The 15,000-nt window shown below is 36.2% G+C and overlaps 1 protein-coding gene across 1 annotated transcript in view; it reads left to right on the top strand.

The window, feature by feature from the left end:
* The window catches only part of LOC137632187 (bestrophin-2-like), a 53,106-nt gene that overhangs the window by 5,115 nt on the left and 32,991 nt on the right, over nt 1-15,000 (top strand). Inside the window, exons 4-8 of the mRNA XM_068364069.1 lie at nt 1,162-1,333; nt 3,131-3,260; nt 5,000-5,238; nt 5,829-6,059; nt 8,829-8,940. Coding sequence (XP_068220170.1) covers nt 1,162-1,333; nt 3,131-3,260; nt 5,000-5,238; nt 5,829-6,059; nt 8,829-8,940 — 884 coding nt within the window. The remainder of the gene's footprint in view (nt 1-1,161; nt 1,334-3,130; nt 3,261-4,999; nt 5,239-5,828; nt 6,060-8,828; nt 8,941-15,000) is intronic.

Below are 15,000 nucleotides of genomic sequence, written 5' to 3' on the forward strand. Positions count from 1 at the left end.
TATCTATAAAGCAATGGACAACAACTGAACACATTGATAAGCTTACGATTAAGTTTAAGAAGAATATCTTTTAAATAAACTGAAAGCAAGTGCATCTGACATGTGGACAGGTGTTTGGAATGTAGATGTATTGGTTTAAACTGGTTTTAATATCACAAAGACAAGCTTAAGATCATGAGATTTGATGAATTAGCCACACAGTTATTTCTTGCACTTTTTTTTTGTCTTCATTTTTTTGATAGCAAGTAATCAATTTGCTCTCTTGATAATTAGTTATTGTGGATACTTTGGATCAGGATTTATTTATATTAAAGAGAAATTAAACCAGGAATATAGTATAATTCCATAATATTGATGTCTACTCAATGATGCAGATCTATTATGACAAAGAACTTGTAAATAATTCTTTAGTTTTTAGTTTCTGGTCTTGACATACATTTCCGTTGGGAACTAGAAAAGTGAAAGGTAATTAATTTCTTAATCATGCAAATACTTGATTTAGACTTTGAAGATAAATTGGTGATTTATTTTCGAGATATATGAAAAATAAAAAACATATCTCTGGATTATGCCACGGACCAATTTAGACTTTAATCAATTAATAAACTGGTGATTTATTTTATCGATATTATTATTATTATTATTATTATTATTATTATTATTATTATTATTATTATTATTATTATTATTATTATTATTATTTGCTGAGCTACTACCCTAGTTGAAAAAGCAGGATGCTATAAGCCCAGGGGCTCCAACAAGGATAATAGCCCAGTGAGGAATAGAAACAAGGAAAAATAAAATTTCTTAAGAAGAGCAACAACATTAAAATAAATATTTCCTATATAAGCTACAAAAACTTTAACAAAACAAGAGGAAGAAAAACAAGACGTGCCCGAGTGTATCCTCAAGCAAGAGAACTCTAACCCAAGACAGGGGAAGGCCATGGTACAGAGGCTATGGCACTACCCAAGACTAGAGAACAGTGGTTTGATTTTGGAGTATCCTTCTCCCAGAAGAGCTGCTGACCATAGCTAAAGAGTCTCTTTAGAAAGTAACCCTTCAAATAACTAACCCAGAAAATCATTTATTACGATGAATTAACATAGGGATAGCATCATTTCCTGGCACCCCAAATTAATAGGAAACATTCCATTGCAGAATATTTGAACAGGTAGTGATTTACTTCTCAAAAATGAACCATCTGGTCCCCGTCGCGTTTGTCCTGGGATTCTTCGTGACCAACGTCTTCAAGAGATGGTGGGATGTTTACCAAAGTATCCCTTGGCCAGATCAAGCAGCATTGCTCACTGCTTCACTCATCGTGGGTCAGGTGAGTCTCACATACTGTATATTCTTATTCTTAAACTGAATATCAAAGTCACTAGTTTTGTATAAAAGTAGGACTAAAACTCAATCTGTAGGTAGTAGGTTGGCCAGGGCAACAGCCACCCGATGAGATACTACCGCTTGAGAGTTATGGGGTCCTTTGACAGGCCAGACAGTACTACATTGGATCTTTATCTCTGGTTACGGTTCACTTTCCCTTTGCCTACACATACACCGAATAGTCTGGCATAGTCTTTACAGATTCTACTCTCTCCTTATACACCTGACAACATTGGGATTACCAAGGATTTCCTCTTCACCTAAAAAGTTAACTACTGCACTGTAATTGTTCAGGGGCTACTCTCCTCTTGGTAAGGGTAGAAGAGACTCTTAAGCTATGGTAAGTAGCTCTTCTAGGAGAAGGACACTCCAAAATCAAACCATTGTTCTCTAGTCCTGGGTAGTGCCAGAGCCTCTGTACCATGGTCTTCCACTGTCTTGGGTTAGAGTTCTCTTGCTTGAGGATACACTTTGTCTTACTAATCTATCCAATTTCTCTTCTTGTTTTGTTAAAGTTTTTATAATTTATATAGGAAATATTTATTTTGTTGTTGTTGCTTTTCTTGAAATGCTTTATTTTTCCTTTTTTTCTTTTCCTCACTGGGCTATTTTCCCTGTTGGGTCCCCTGGGCTTATAGCATTCTGCTTTCCCAACTAGGGCTGTAGCTTAGAAAGTAATAATAATAATAATAATAATAATAATAATAATAATAATAATAATAATAATAATAATAATGTATTCTTATTTTTAAAATGAATGTCAATGTCACTAGTTTTGTAAAAAAGTAGAACTAAAACTCAAATGGTATTAATGTTCAAATTCACTCCTAATAGACTCTTATAAGTTGAATTCCTATTTGGCCTATTATCATATATACTGTTATTTCCTACCCAATTACTTAGTTTACCAAGGTACAGCTGGACACAAATTCCTGGTACACCTCGTTCGAAGGAAATGTATCCTGTCAACCCCTAACTGTGTCGCGAGTAACTGTTTTAAGCCCCCCCCCCCTCCACCCTCTGTCATCTCTCCCTACACTATCTGTTTGGTTACTGGTTGTATATCCTCAGATAGAGGTGTGTTAGTGATTCCTGTATCCGTCTGTACATTTCAGTAGATAGTTACTAGCATGATGCAAAAAAAAAAAAAAACACAAATGATATAAATGTTCAAATTAATTACTAATAATTTCTCTTAAGTTGACACTCTATTTTGCCTATTATTCTATATACAGAGGTGTCTAGTAATTCCTGTATCCAAATATATATTAAGTAAAAAATAACTAGTTTGATGTAAAAAATAGGCCTGAACCTCAAATGATATAATCATCTAAATTTGTTCCGAATAGTTTCTCTTATGTGGAAATTCTATTTGGCCCATTTTCAAATTTATAGGTGTGTCTAGTAATTCCTCTATTTATCTATACTTTAAGTAGAAAATTACTAGTTTGTTGTAAAAAACAAACTCAAATGATATAAATATTCAATTTAATTGTAAATAGTTTCTCTTAGGTTAAAATTCTATTTGGCCTATTTTCATGTATACAGAGGTGTTTAGTAATTCCTGTATCCAACTATACATCAAGTAGAAAATTACTAGTTTGATGTAAATATAGGCCTGAAACTCCAATGATATAAATATTCAAATTAATTGCAAATAGTTTCTCTTAAGTTGAAGTCCTATTTGGCCTTTTATTCTGAAATATCCTATCCAATTACTCCCTAATGTCCTTCTTTTCAGGGAAAAGAATCCAAGAGAATTCGAGAGACGGTAATTCGAAATATTAATGCCGTGATTGCCATGACATTCCAAAAGATATCTCCTACAGTGAGGGAAAAATATCCAACGCTAAGAAGCCTAATTGAGGAAGGTGGGAAGCATTGCGTATGCATGTTTGATTTCAAATCTTTATCTTCTATTTTGTATCTAGATGAAAGTTTAAAATATATTTTGTTATTGAAATAAAAGATAGAGTTCATTTATCTCTTATCTTCAATTTTGTATCTAGATGAAAGTTAAAAATGCATTTTGATATTGAAATAAACGATGGAGTTCAATTATCTCTTATCTTCTATTTTGTATCTAGATGAAAGTTTAAAATGCATTTTGCTATTGAAATAAACGAGAGTTTATTTATCTCTTATCTTCTATTTTGTATCTAGATGAAAGTTTAAAATGCATTTTGCTATTGAAATAAACGATAGAGTTCATTTATCTTTAATCTTCTATTTTGTATCTAGATGAAAATATAAAATGCATATTGCTATTGAAATAAAAGATAGAGTTCAATTATCTCTTATCTTCTATTTTGTATCTAGAGGAAAGTATAAAATGCATTTTGCTATTGAAATAAACGAGAGTTTATTTATCTCTTATCTTCTATTTTGTATCTAGATGAAAGTTTAAAATGCATTTTGCTATTGAAATAAACGATAGAGTTCATTTATCTTTAATCTTCTATTTTGTATCTAGATGAAAATATAAAATGCATATTGCTATTGAAATAAAAGATAGAGTTCAATTATCTCTTATCTTCTATTTTGTATCTAGAGGAAAGTATAAAATGCATTTTGCTATTGAAATAAACGAGAGTTTATTTATCTCTTATCTTCTATTTTGTATCTATATGAAAGTTTAAAATGTATTTTGTTGTTGAAATAAAAGATAGAGTTAATTTATCTCTTATCTTCTATTTAGTATCTAGATGAAAGTTTAAAATGTATTTTGTTGTTGAAATAAAAGATAGAGTTCATTTATCTCTTATCTTCTATTTTGTATCTAGATGAAAGTTGAAAATGCATTTTGCTATTGATATAAACAATAGAGTTCATTTATCTCTTATCATCTATTTTGTATCGTAATGAAATTTTAAAATGCATTTTTGCTATAGAAAGAAATGGTAGAGTTCATTTACATCACTCTCCTATCTTCAGTTTTGTATCTAAACGAAATTTCAAAATGCATTTTGCCATCGAAAGAAAGGGTACAGTTTATTTACATCACTAATATCTTATCTTAATTTCTATATCTGAATGAAATTTCAAAATGCATTAATGCTATTGGAGATGATAGTATTGTTTTGGGAGTTCATTTACATCATTAATGGTACCTCGCCTCATAAATAAATCCAATAGTGCCTCCGTTAAGGTAAAATATGTACGGTGCTAGTATGTCAGATATAGGGAATGCCCTAAGAATTGATATGTATTATTGCATATATTTTCCTACCTTTTCAATCAGTAGATTATTAATATGGGTAAATGTTTTCAAATATATATCGCATAGGTAACTGGCTATTCTTGCGGTACCAGTTACATTTTTTTTTATGAAGTTATAATTACAATAGATTATTACCATTGGTCAATACTTTCAAATTAATTTAGCACGTTTTCTTTTGCTGTGGTATCAGTTAATTTTAACTTCATAATTTATTCTGAGGTTATAACTAAAATAGATTATCACCATTGGTCAATAATTTCAAATAAATTTTACATATTATCTTATGCTGTGGCATAAGTTAATTTTAACTTCAAAATTTTTATCTGAGGATATAATTTCAAGAAATATTTTCTTCTCATCAAATGATACTGAGGCTGTTGTTTCTCACAGGTTTTCTCACAGAAGAAGAGACGCTGATCATAGAAAAAGTCAACGAAAGGACTTCAGTGGACAAGATATTCATGCCCATAATGTGGGCTTGCAAGACAGTTGACAAGGCCCAGAGGGAAGAATTTATCGCCACGCAAAACCAGAAATTAGACCTTATGACGGAAATCCTTGGTATTCAAAATAAATGTTTATATCTGTCCAATTGGAGTGATTGCAGTGCTCCTCTGGCCTACTGCCAGGTGAGAACTATTATCATGTGATATTTTGATTATACAATACTAAAAAACCAGTCATATTTTGGTTGCCTTTTTCCTAATTAGGAGACTAAAGTCAATATATTATTATACTTGTTATTATCAAAAATTAAGCTATATTAATAATTGGCAAAAAAGTTTAAACCTAATGATACTATCACTAACTGATATTCCAATTATAAAAATTGCACTCAGAAAACAAGCCCTTTTTTTGCTGCCGTTATTCTAACTTGGGGACCAAATTCATCATACTATTATTACCATCATCATCTTTGGATACCACAAGCACAAGGATTCGAACAGGGAAAATAGTCCTGTGAGGAAAGGAAATAAGGAAATTTCTTGACTGTATATATGTAATCATCAATAAATATATATCCTAAGATTGGTAAGATCTGTCATATTTAAACAATAAAGATTATCATGAAAAACTGAAAAAGTGTTATCCTCTAATTTTCCGAAATATTCTTTTACATAATAACTATAACATCAGACAACAATACCAATCTGAAGTTAAGGTACAGCCACAATAATTTCTTACATCAGTAAATCAACGTTCTCTTGTATCTCTTCAGGTCGTAGCCATCATTGTCTACTTCTACTTCTTCTCTTCTGTCGTTGCCGGGCAAAGCTTGAACCCAGAGAAACAATACGAAGGTCACACGAATGTATTCTTCCCTGTGTTTTCTCTCCTTCAACTCTTCTTCTTCATCGGGTGGCTTAAAGCAGGCGAAAGCTTCACCAACCCGTTCGGCAGCGATGATGATGACTTCGAGTTCCTGAGCCTTTTGGAGCGCCATAAAGAGGTGAGTGGGGAATCGGTAAAAGGGAATTCAATTTAATGAATTATATGTATTAGTTCAATATGGATTTAAGTCTATGATGATTAAGTGTGGGGTAATATTTTCCTAGAAAAATAATAAGGCGAGGTCGCCGTCAAACCATTCGGAAGCGATAATGATGACTTCGAGTTTTTTAGCCTCTTGGAGCGTCGGAAGAACGGAATAAGAATCCAGTATTGGAAATTATATGCATTACTTCAATGTGTATTTAAACCTTTATTGCTTAGAGCGGGAATACCTTTACGTGGTGAAAGGATTTGCGTATTTCCACGATCAGCAAAGCTGTACTAGTCAGGGCCACCCATACTAAGCTGGTTTACTGTGAGCGATTAGACAAAAGCCTATCACTAATCTGCATTGGCCAGTGTGATGATGAAATGGCCAAACCCCAGACATGTATAAGGGCATGTCTGAGGGTTTTGTCCTGCAGTGGCCTAGAAAAGGCTGCATTCGTTGTTGTTGTTGTTGCTTTGATGGGGGTAACTTTTTTCCTAGATTTGGCGAGAAATAAGACCTGTAGCTTAAAACTGATTTTAAAAAGGATACTGTATTATACAGAAATCTTAAATACGAAATTTAGTATTGTTTGTATCATGACATGTTAATCATATATGCTATTAGAATCAAGGATGCTATCTTTTTCTCTATACAGCCAATTATTATATAAAACAAAGGAGACTCAGCTATCAAGGTTGGCTCATATAATTCGTCTCAAAAGTTTTAAAACCTTTAAAATAAATCCCAATTACGGTTGTGGTGGCCAATGCAGTAACGTCCCTGGCTGGTGAACACCAGACATGGGTTCGAGTCCTGCTCATATGCGTTAGTTCCTTTGGTCACTGCAACCTCACTATCCTTGTAAGCTAAGGATGGGGAGTTTGGGGGGAGCCTATAGGTCTGTTTGCCGAGTCATCAGCAGCCATTGTCTGGTCTTCATTGGTCCTAGCTTGGGTGAAGAGGGGGCAGTCTCAAGGGTATTGTACGAATACAAATATTAATTATTTTTATGAAATTTATCTTTATCTATATTTATGTATATGTCTGTTCCTACCCTTATCACTTGCATACCTATTTTATTCTTGGCCCAAAATTTCATAAACCTTCATTTTACTAATCGGGGAGCTGAATCGGTAGAACTTCGAAAGTTCAAACTTGCAGTAAATGTTTTTATGCTGAAGAGGCTTTTATAAATCCTTTTATAGTTTATATATCAAATATATGTTTTGATGCTGTTACTGTTTTTAAAATTTCATATTAATTGCTAATTATTTCTCATATCGTTTATTTATTTCCTTATTTCCTTCCCTCGCTGGGCTTTTTATCCCTGTTGGAGCCCTTATGCTTATAGCATCTCTCTTTGCCAAGTAGAGTTGTAGCTTAGGTATTAATGATAATAATAATAATAATAATAATGATAATAATAATAATAATAGTAATAATAATAATAATAATAGTAATAATAATAATAATAATAATCATGAGTTGAAAATAGAAATAAGAAGGATATGGGACATGCCAGTGAAAATTGTACCCATAATCATAGGAACACTAGGCACAATCCCAAGAAAGAATCTATAATAATAATAATAATAATAATAATAATAATAATAATAATAATAATAGCAAATATTCTCCAACAGATGTCAATTATGCTTTGCGACCAGAGACCCGGGGAGCTTCCAAGGGCGATTTCAGTCCTTGATATCCAAGGAGAGGCAGCTGCGTGGTGAGGCAGCCATATTGGATTTTGTAGATTATCAACAGACATTTCTCGTGGTGCCTTAAGTGATTTTTTGAGTAATGATTATGTCTCCTGATAAGTAAATTGGGAGACTAGTATCATTTTGTTCATGAGATATGGTACGGATACAATTCATTTGTCAGTGAAATGATCTTGATAAATAAACTATGTAAATTAGATTTTATACATCAAGAAACGTATTTGAAATCAATGGAACCTAAGTGAACTTCATAAATTCCTTGACTAAGGTTCTGAGAAGTAAATTGGGAGAAAAGTATAATTTTGTTCATAAACTGTTATAGACACATTCCATTTATCAATTAAAGGATCTTGACAGATAAAATTTGTAAATTAGATTTTGTATACCGAGAAAAGTATTTGAAATGAATGGAACTTAGGTGTACAACATAAATTCCTTGACATAAATGAAGGTCATACATTTCTATGTAAAATAGCTTTTATAAAGCAAGGAAAACATATGAAATAAATTTGAAATAAATACATGACATACATTCTTCGAGAGAGATAAGGGTCCTACATCAGAAAACTGCGTAAAGTTTTTGGTGATAAGAAACATGTCTATTCCCAAAAGGTAGAATCTATTCATGTTTCCTTGAATAGCAACGGCTTTTTTTTTTTTTTTTTTTTTTTTTTTTTTGATAATTTGCACATCGTAAAGTTGATTATACAGTTCTAAGAATTACTATTAATACTATCCGGACACAGCCTTATGGATATCATAAGAATACTAAATTATTAGGAGGGTTTAACTGATATAATTTTTTTTTTACTCTATATGCTACTGGAAAAATAGTTTCATTTAATTTCAAGTTTTATGGACAGTAACAGTAAAATAAAATTCTTTGATTATATGTATGTATATATATATATATATATATATATATATATATATATATATATATATATATATATATATATATATTAATATATTATTAGATACCAATGATTGATATGTTTCTTTCCTTTTGTAGTCACATTTGGCAGATTCAAAACTAAATTTACCAAAAATATGGATTAACTACTGCACTGTAATTATGCAGTACCTAATTTCCCCTTCTGAAGGTACAAGAGACATCAGTTATGGTAAGCAGCTCATCTAGAAGAAGGACACTCCACAACCAAATCCTTGTTTTCTAGTCTATGGGTAATGACAAAGTCTCTGTACTATGCTCATGTAACGTACTGAAGTACATAATTCTAAATTTAATTATTTTATAACATGATATAATGTATCTTCTTTTAGTACATAATTCTAAAACATACTTACTTTATAACAGGGTATATTCATGTATTGTACCTTAGTACATAAGTCTAAAAACATATTCATTTTACAAAAGGATTTATTCATGTAAGGTATTTTGGTGCATAATTCTAAAACATACTTATTTTATAATAGGGTATATTCATGTATCGTATTTTAGTATATAATTATATACTAATTTTATAACAAAACACGTCTACGTGGCGTAATGTAAACCCTGTATGAAACGATTTATAAGAGAGAGAGAGAGAGAGAGAGAGAGAGAGAGAGAGAGAGAGAGAGAGAGAGAGAGAGAGAGAGAGAGAGAGATATTCCAAAAGCTTCCTCCTTCGAGAAATGGAAAACCCCAGTTCGCATCATCCTGGGATATGTCAAAATGCTTTGGCAGTTTCGGTCTCCTCAGATAACACAGAAATGTTTGAATGTCATTAGGAAAAGATTCTGGGACGGGAAAACATGTCTCGTATTTCACTCTTGCCAAAGGAATTCAGATAAGAAGTGACAATAAAAGGACAGGAGACCGTAATCGCGAATATTCGGGATTTAAATCATAAGAAAATTCAAGAGTATTCGAGATTTAGACCATAAGAAAATTCACGAGTATTCGAGATTTAGACCATAAGAAAATTTGCGAGTATTCGAGATTTAAACCAATTTATTCGCGAGTAGTCTAGATGTAGACCATAAGAAAATTCGCGATTATTCAAGATTTAGATCATCAGAAATTTCGCGAGTATTCGAGATTTAGACCATAAGAAAATTCATGAGTATTTGAGATTTAGATCATAAGAAAATTCGCAAGTATTCAATATTTGGACCATCAGAAAATTCGCGAGTTTTCGAGATATAGACCATAAGAAAGTTAATGAGTATTCGAGATTTAGACCGTAAGAAAATTCACGAGTATTTGAGATTTAGATAATAAAAAATTCACGAGTATTCTAGATTTAGACCATCAGAAAGTTCGCGAGTATTCGAGATTTAGACCAGAAGAAAGTTCGCGAGTATTCGAGATTTAGACCATAAGAAAGTTCGCGAGTATTCGAGATTTAGACCATCAGAAAATTCGCGAGTATTCGAGATTTAGACCATCAGAAAATTCGTAGGGAATCACTATTATATGATAAAGAGGGTGTTTGGTTATACATATATATATATATATATATATATATATATATATATATATATATATATATATATAAATATATATATAAATATATATATATATATATATATATATATATATATATATATATATATATATATATATATATATATACATATATAAAGAATAACAGAATGAGACCCTAGATGTTGTAAAAGAAGCAGGTGCATGAAGAGAAGACGATGGATTGACGAACTAAAGAGGTTTGCTGGTGGAAGGACTTGTTTGAGGTCTTCGTTCTCCAGTGGACTAGTATTTAATGATGATGATGATGATGAATATTTCTATATATATATATATATATATATATATATATATATATATATATATATATATATATATATTTATATTTGTGTTGAATGATAACGCCCTTGAAACGGCAATTTCCCACAAATTTCCCAAACTGCCATGTAGTAGTCAGAAAAAGGGGAGGGAGTAAGAAAGGTTGAATCTTCATGTGTGTGCATATGTAAATATTTAGCTGTCTTTTATGACGGGTCGTGGACACTAGTATCAGAGAATAATCTTTTATTTGATTGGGTTCAACAAAACTGCTAGTTTAATATATAATTGCAGACTCAGATACGTTACAAAATGTCTACGTATCTGTAATATAACCTCGAACTTATGCGAAATAATATGGGTTAAATCCGGGTTATGGAGACAGCCTGAAATCCATGAGACACATTTATTTCTAAGCTGAAATCATATATGATATAAACAGATTGAATCCATTTCTATTTAAGTCATACTAATGAAACAACAGATTGGAATCTATGAAATGATATTCGCAATATTTTCGTGGAATTGGAAAACGTTTTCAAGATGGAGACTCTAATGTTTATGAAGTTTATGTTAATATAGAATAGCATTTTAAAATTGGGCAAGGAAGGGGGTAAGGAGACTAGGCCTTCCTCTATAAAAGTAAATCTTTATCGTATTCTAAATGGAAATGAGAATATTCAACAAAATACCCTTTATGTAAATAACCCCTCTTAAAATGTAAATTATGATAATTACGAGATTAGTTTTGCTGTAAAATAAATAGAATATTTTATTGATCATCTCTTCCTACACCTATTAACGCAAAGGGCCTCGGTTAGATTTCGTCATTCGTGTCTATCTTAAGCTTTTAAATCAATACTTCTCCATTCATCATCTCCTACTTCACGCTTCATAGTCCTCACTTTTGTAGGCCTGGGTCTTCCAACTCTTTAGGTGCTTTTCGGAGCATAGTTAAACGTTTGGTGAACTATACTCTCTTGGGGAGTTCGAAGAGCATTCACAAACCATCTCCATCTACCCTTCACCATGTCCACATATGGTACTTGAGTAATTAATCGAATACTAAAATATAGAAATATCATTAAAACACTATAAAAAAGGGTATTTAGAACCAATTATAATTATCATATGTAAATGGCAAAAATTCTATTGTGGTTGGTTTCACAGTAGGTAAGAAATGTAGACAGTGTACCAACTGTGTTTCACACAATTGTACATAATTCCTTTTGTGTATATTATGCTTGTATCTTCGCTCTTCCCTCGCACTAAAACGAACATGAAAATTCATGTCTGGTTTTTCCTCTGTAATATTGTCTGTCTTGTGAACTTGTTATGTCCTGTTGCCTTGAGGTTTTGTATATAAGGAGAGTGTTCTACAATAATATAACTCAGTCGATTGCTTCCTGCATTTGAGTTCATAACCCTCTCTCGGCTCCGTCACATTGGTGACCCCGGAAGTCGACTCGCTCCCACTGCCTTCCACCCCCACCTCCCTCGCCCCTCCATCGTTAGTACTATGGCGGACTGTACTACAGCAGTTGGCGCTGCGGCCGCCCCATTGAAACTTTCACCGTTCGCCAGGGGAGAAGCATTTGCTTGGTTTCAGCGCGCAGAAGTCCAGTTTCGCATCAACGCCGTGACTTGCTCAACCATCAAAGCAGATTATGTTCTCGCGGCGATACCCGAGGACACCTTCCCGGAAGTATCCGACTGGCTTTGTGAACAAGGAGACACGCCAATAGCATATGACGCCCTCAAAACATACCTTCTGCAGCAGTACTCGCCGTCGCCAGCCGCCCGTGTAGCAAAGCTTTTTCAGCTCTCGCAACAACCGTTGGGGGACCAAAGGGCTTCGCTTGCCCTCAGGGAAATGACCAGTATCGCTCGCCTTCAACTTGCCGCAGACGGCTCTCCTCGTGAGGTGAACCTACTTCGTGCCCTTTGGATACGCCGTTTACCCGGACCTATACACGCTGCCATACCCGATGTCGATAGTTTACCCATAAAGGACTTGATGACCAAAGCCGACGCCCTTATAGTCAGCCACTTCAAGACCTCCATCAACGCCTCCACCCTGACGAAGAGGATGCCTATTCAACGTCAACTGAAGCTGACATGAATGCCGTAGGACATACACGCCCACACCGTGACGTGCCGAAGCAAAGACAAAGCCGCCCACCACCCACCAATCGCTCGCGCACCAACAAACGACTTCTACAGCCACTTACTACCTCCCATCCGCCGCAGTTTTGCTAATACCACTTCAGATTCGGGGCGTGTTTCTAATCTTTTCTTTTTACAGGATGCAGGAACTGGCGTGCGATTTTTGGTAGACACGGGTGCTTGTCGTTCTCTTTTGCCAAGGAAACTCTTCAAGACACGACGTAGTCTGTCTACATCTGCCGACGTCCGCTTGGTAGCTGCCAACGGATCTGCGATACCCACCTACGGTTACGAGAACCTCACATTATCGTTCGGAAATGGTAAATTCAATTGGAAGTTTCTCGTTGCTGACGTCACCATACCAATCCTCGGTGCGGATTTCCTCTCTCATTTCCACCTTCTGGTCGATGTCGCCCACCGACGATTGGTCAACGCAGACTCGTACTTGTCGACACCTCTTCATCCCGCCCCCTCTAACCTCGCTTTTCACATTAGCGCACCCACGGATGCCTACGCCCACCTCCTCACGTCGTACCTGGAAGTTTTCCGTCCAGAACTTCGCCAAACGCCCACGGTTCCTGCCAAGCACGGTATTTATCACCATATCAAGACGACGGGACCCCAAGTGTTCGCAAAATTCACACGTCTGGCACCGGAATGATTGGCAGCCACCAAACAGACATTCGTCGAAATGGAGGAAATGGGCCTTTGCCAAATGGCCTCCAGCCCATGGTCGTCACCCTTACACATCGTTCTGAAGAAAGACGGCTCCCTCCGTCCGTGCGGGGATTACAGGCGCCTGAACATGCAAACAGAACCGGATCACTACCCCCTCCCAAACATTGCCGACGTGACCTCCTACCTGCACAAAGCAAAGGTTTTCTCTACGCTCGATCTCCTGAAGGGGTATTATCAGGTGCCAATGAACCCAGAACACATCCCTAAGACTGCCATCACCACTCCGTTTGGTACATACACCTTCAATTACTCCTGTTTTGGCCTTCGTAATGCTGGGGCCACGTTTCAACGTCTCATGGATGGCATCTTAGGGGACCTCCATTTCTGTGTATGTTATGTGGACGACATACTTGTGTTCTTCTCCTCAAAAGAGGAACACCTCCGTCACCTGCGCATCGTGCTCGACCGCCTGCAACAAAACGGCCTTGTAGTCCGGTATGACGAGTGTACCTTTGGCGCCAACGAATTATCGTTCTTAGGGCACCGCATCACTCCTGAAGGTGTCCACCCCCTCCCTGAGAAGGTAACAGCCGTTCAGAACTTCCCCGTGCCCTCGACCGTCAAAGCTCTGCAGGAATTCTTGGGCATGATCAACTATTAACACCGTTTTCTGCCAGCCATTGCCGCCACTCTTGCTCCCCTCTACGCCTCCCTCAAGGGCAAGCCGAAGGACCTGAAGTGGGGTCCCCTTCAAGAAGCAGCCTTCTGCAATGTAAAGAAGGCCCTATCAACTGCTGCGGCTCTCACTTTTCCTATCCCACACGCCCCTCTCCTTCTCTCCACCGATGCCAGCGGCGTCGCTATTGGTGCAGTACTCGAGCAGGTGGTCAAAGGCTCGCCCCGCCCATTGGCCTTCTTCAGCAGAAAACTGTCCAAGGCAGAATCGGGTTATTCTACCTTCGATCGAGAATTGCTGGCGGTGCACTTGGCTGTCCGTCACTTTCGCCATTTCTTAGAAGGTACGCCCTTCGTCATTCGCACAGACCACATGCCTCTGGTGCACGCCTTCACTCAACAGTCTGACGCCTGGTCCGCCCGTCAACGCCGACATCTCTCAGCCGTGGCTGAATACAATTGCACCCTCCAATACGTCCCTGGGAAAATGAATCCCGTTGCCGATGCCCTGTCAAGAAACACGTTGGCTGCCGTTCAACTGGGATTGGATTACAACGCCATGGCTGAAGCCCAACGACAGGATCCAGAGTATCAAGTTTGTAGGACATCCTGCACGTCCCTCCGTTGGGAAGACTTTCCCCTTGAAGACTCCAACACCACCCTCCTCTGTGACGTCAGTACTGGTAGACCGCGACCTTGGATTCCTGCTCCCATGCGCCGAAAGGTGTTTGATTTCATTCACGGCCTTTCACATCCCTCGTGCCGTTCTACTGCACACCTGCTGAAAGCAAAGTTCATTTGGCACGGCATTTCTAAGGATGCTAAGGATTGGGTCAGCGCCTGTACTTCTTGCCAAACTTCCAAAGTACATCGACACACGGATTCAGGAGTGGGTACCCGTCACAACAGACATGAA

Source organism: Palaemon carinicauda, chromosome 3 (assembly GCF_036898095.1).
Source record: "Palaemon carinicauda isolate YSFRI2023 chromosome 3, ASM3689809v2, whole genome shotgun sequence".
NCBI classification, from domain to species: domain Eukaryota; kingdom Metazoa; phylum Arthropoda; class Malacostraca; order Decapoda; family Palaemonidae; genus Palaemon; species Palaemon carinicauda.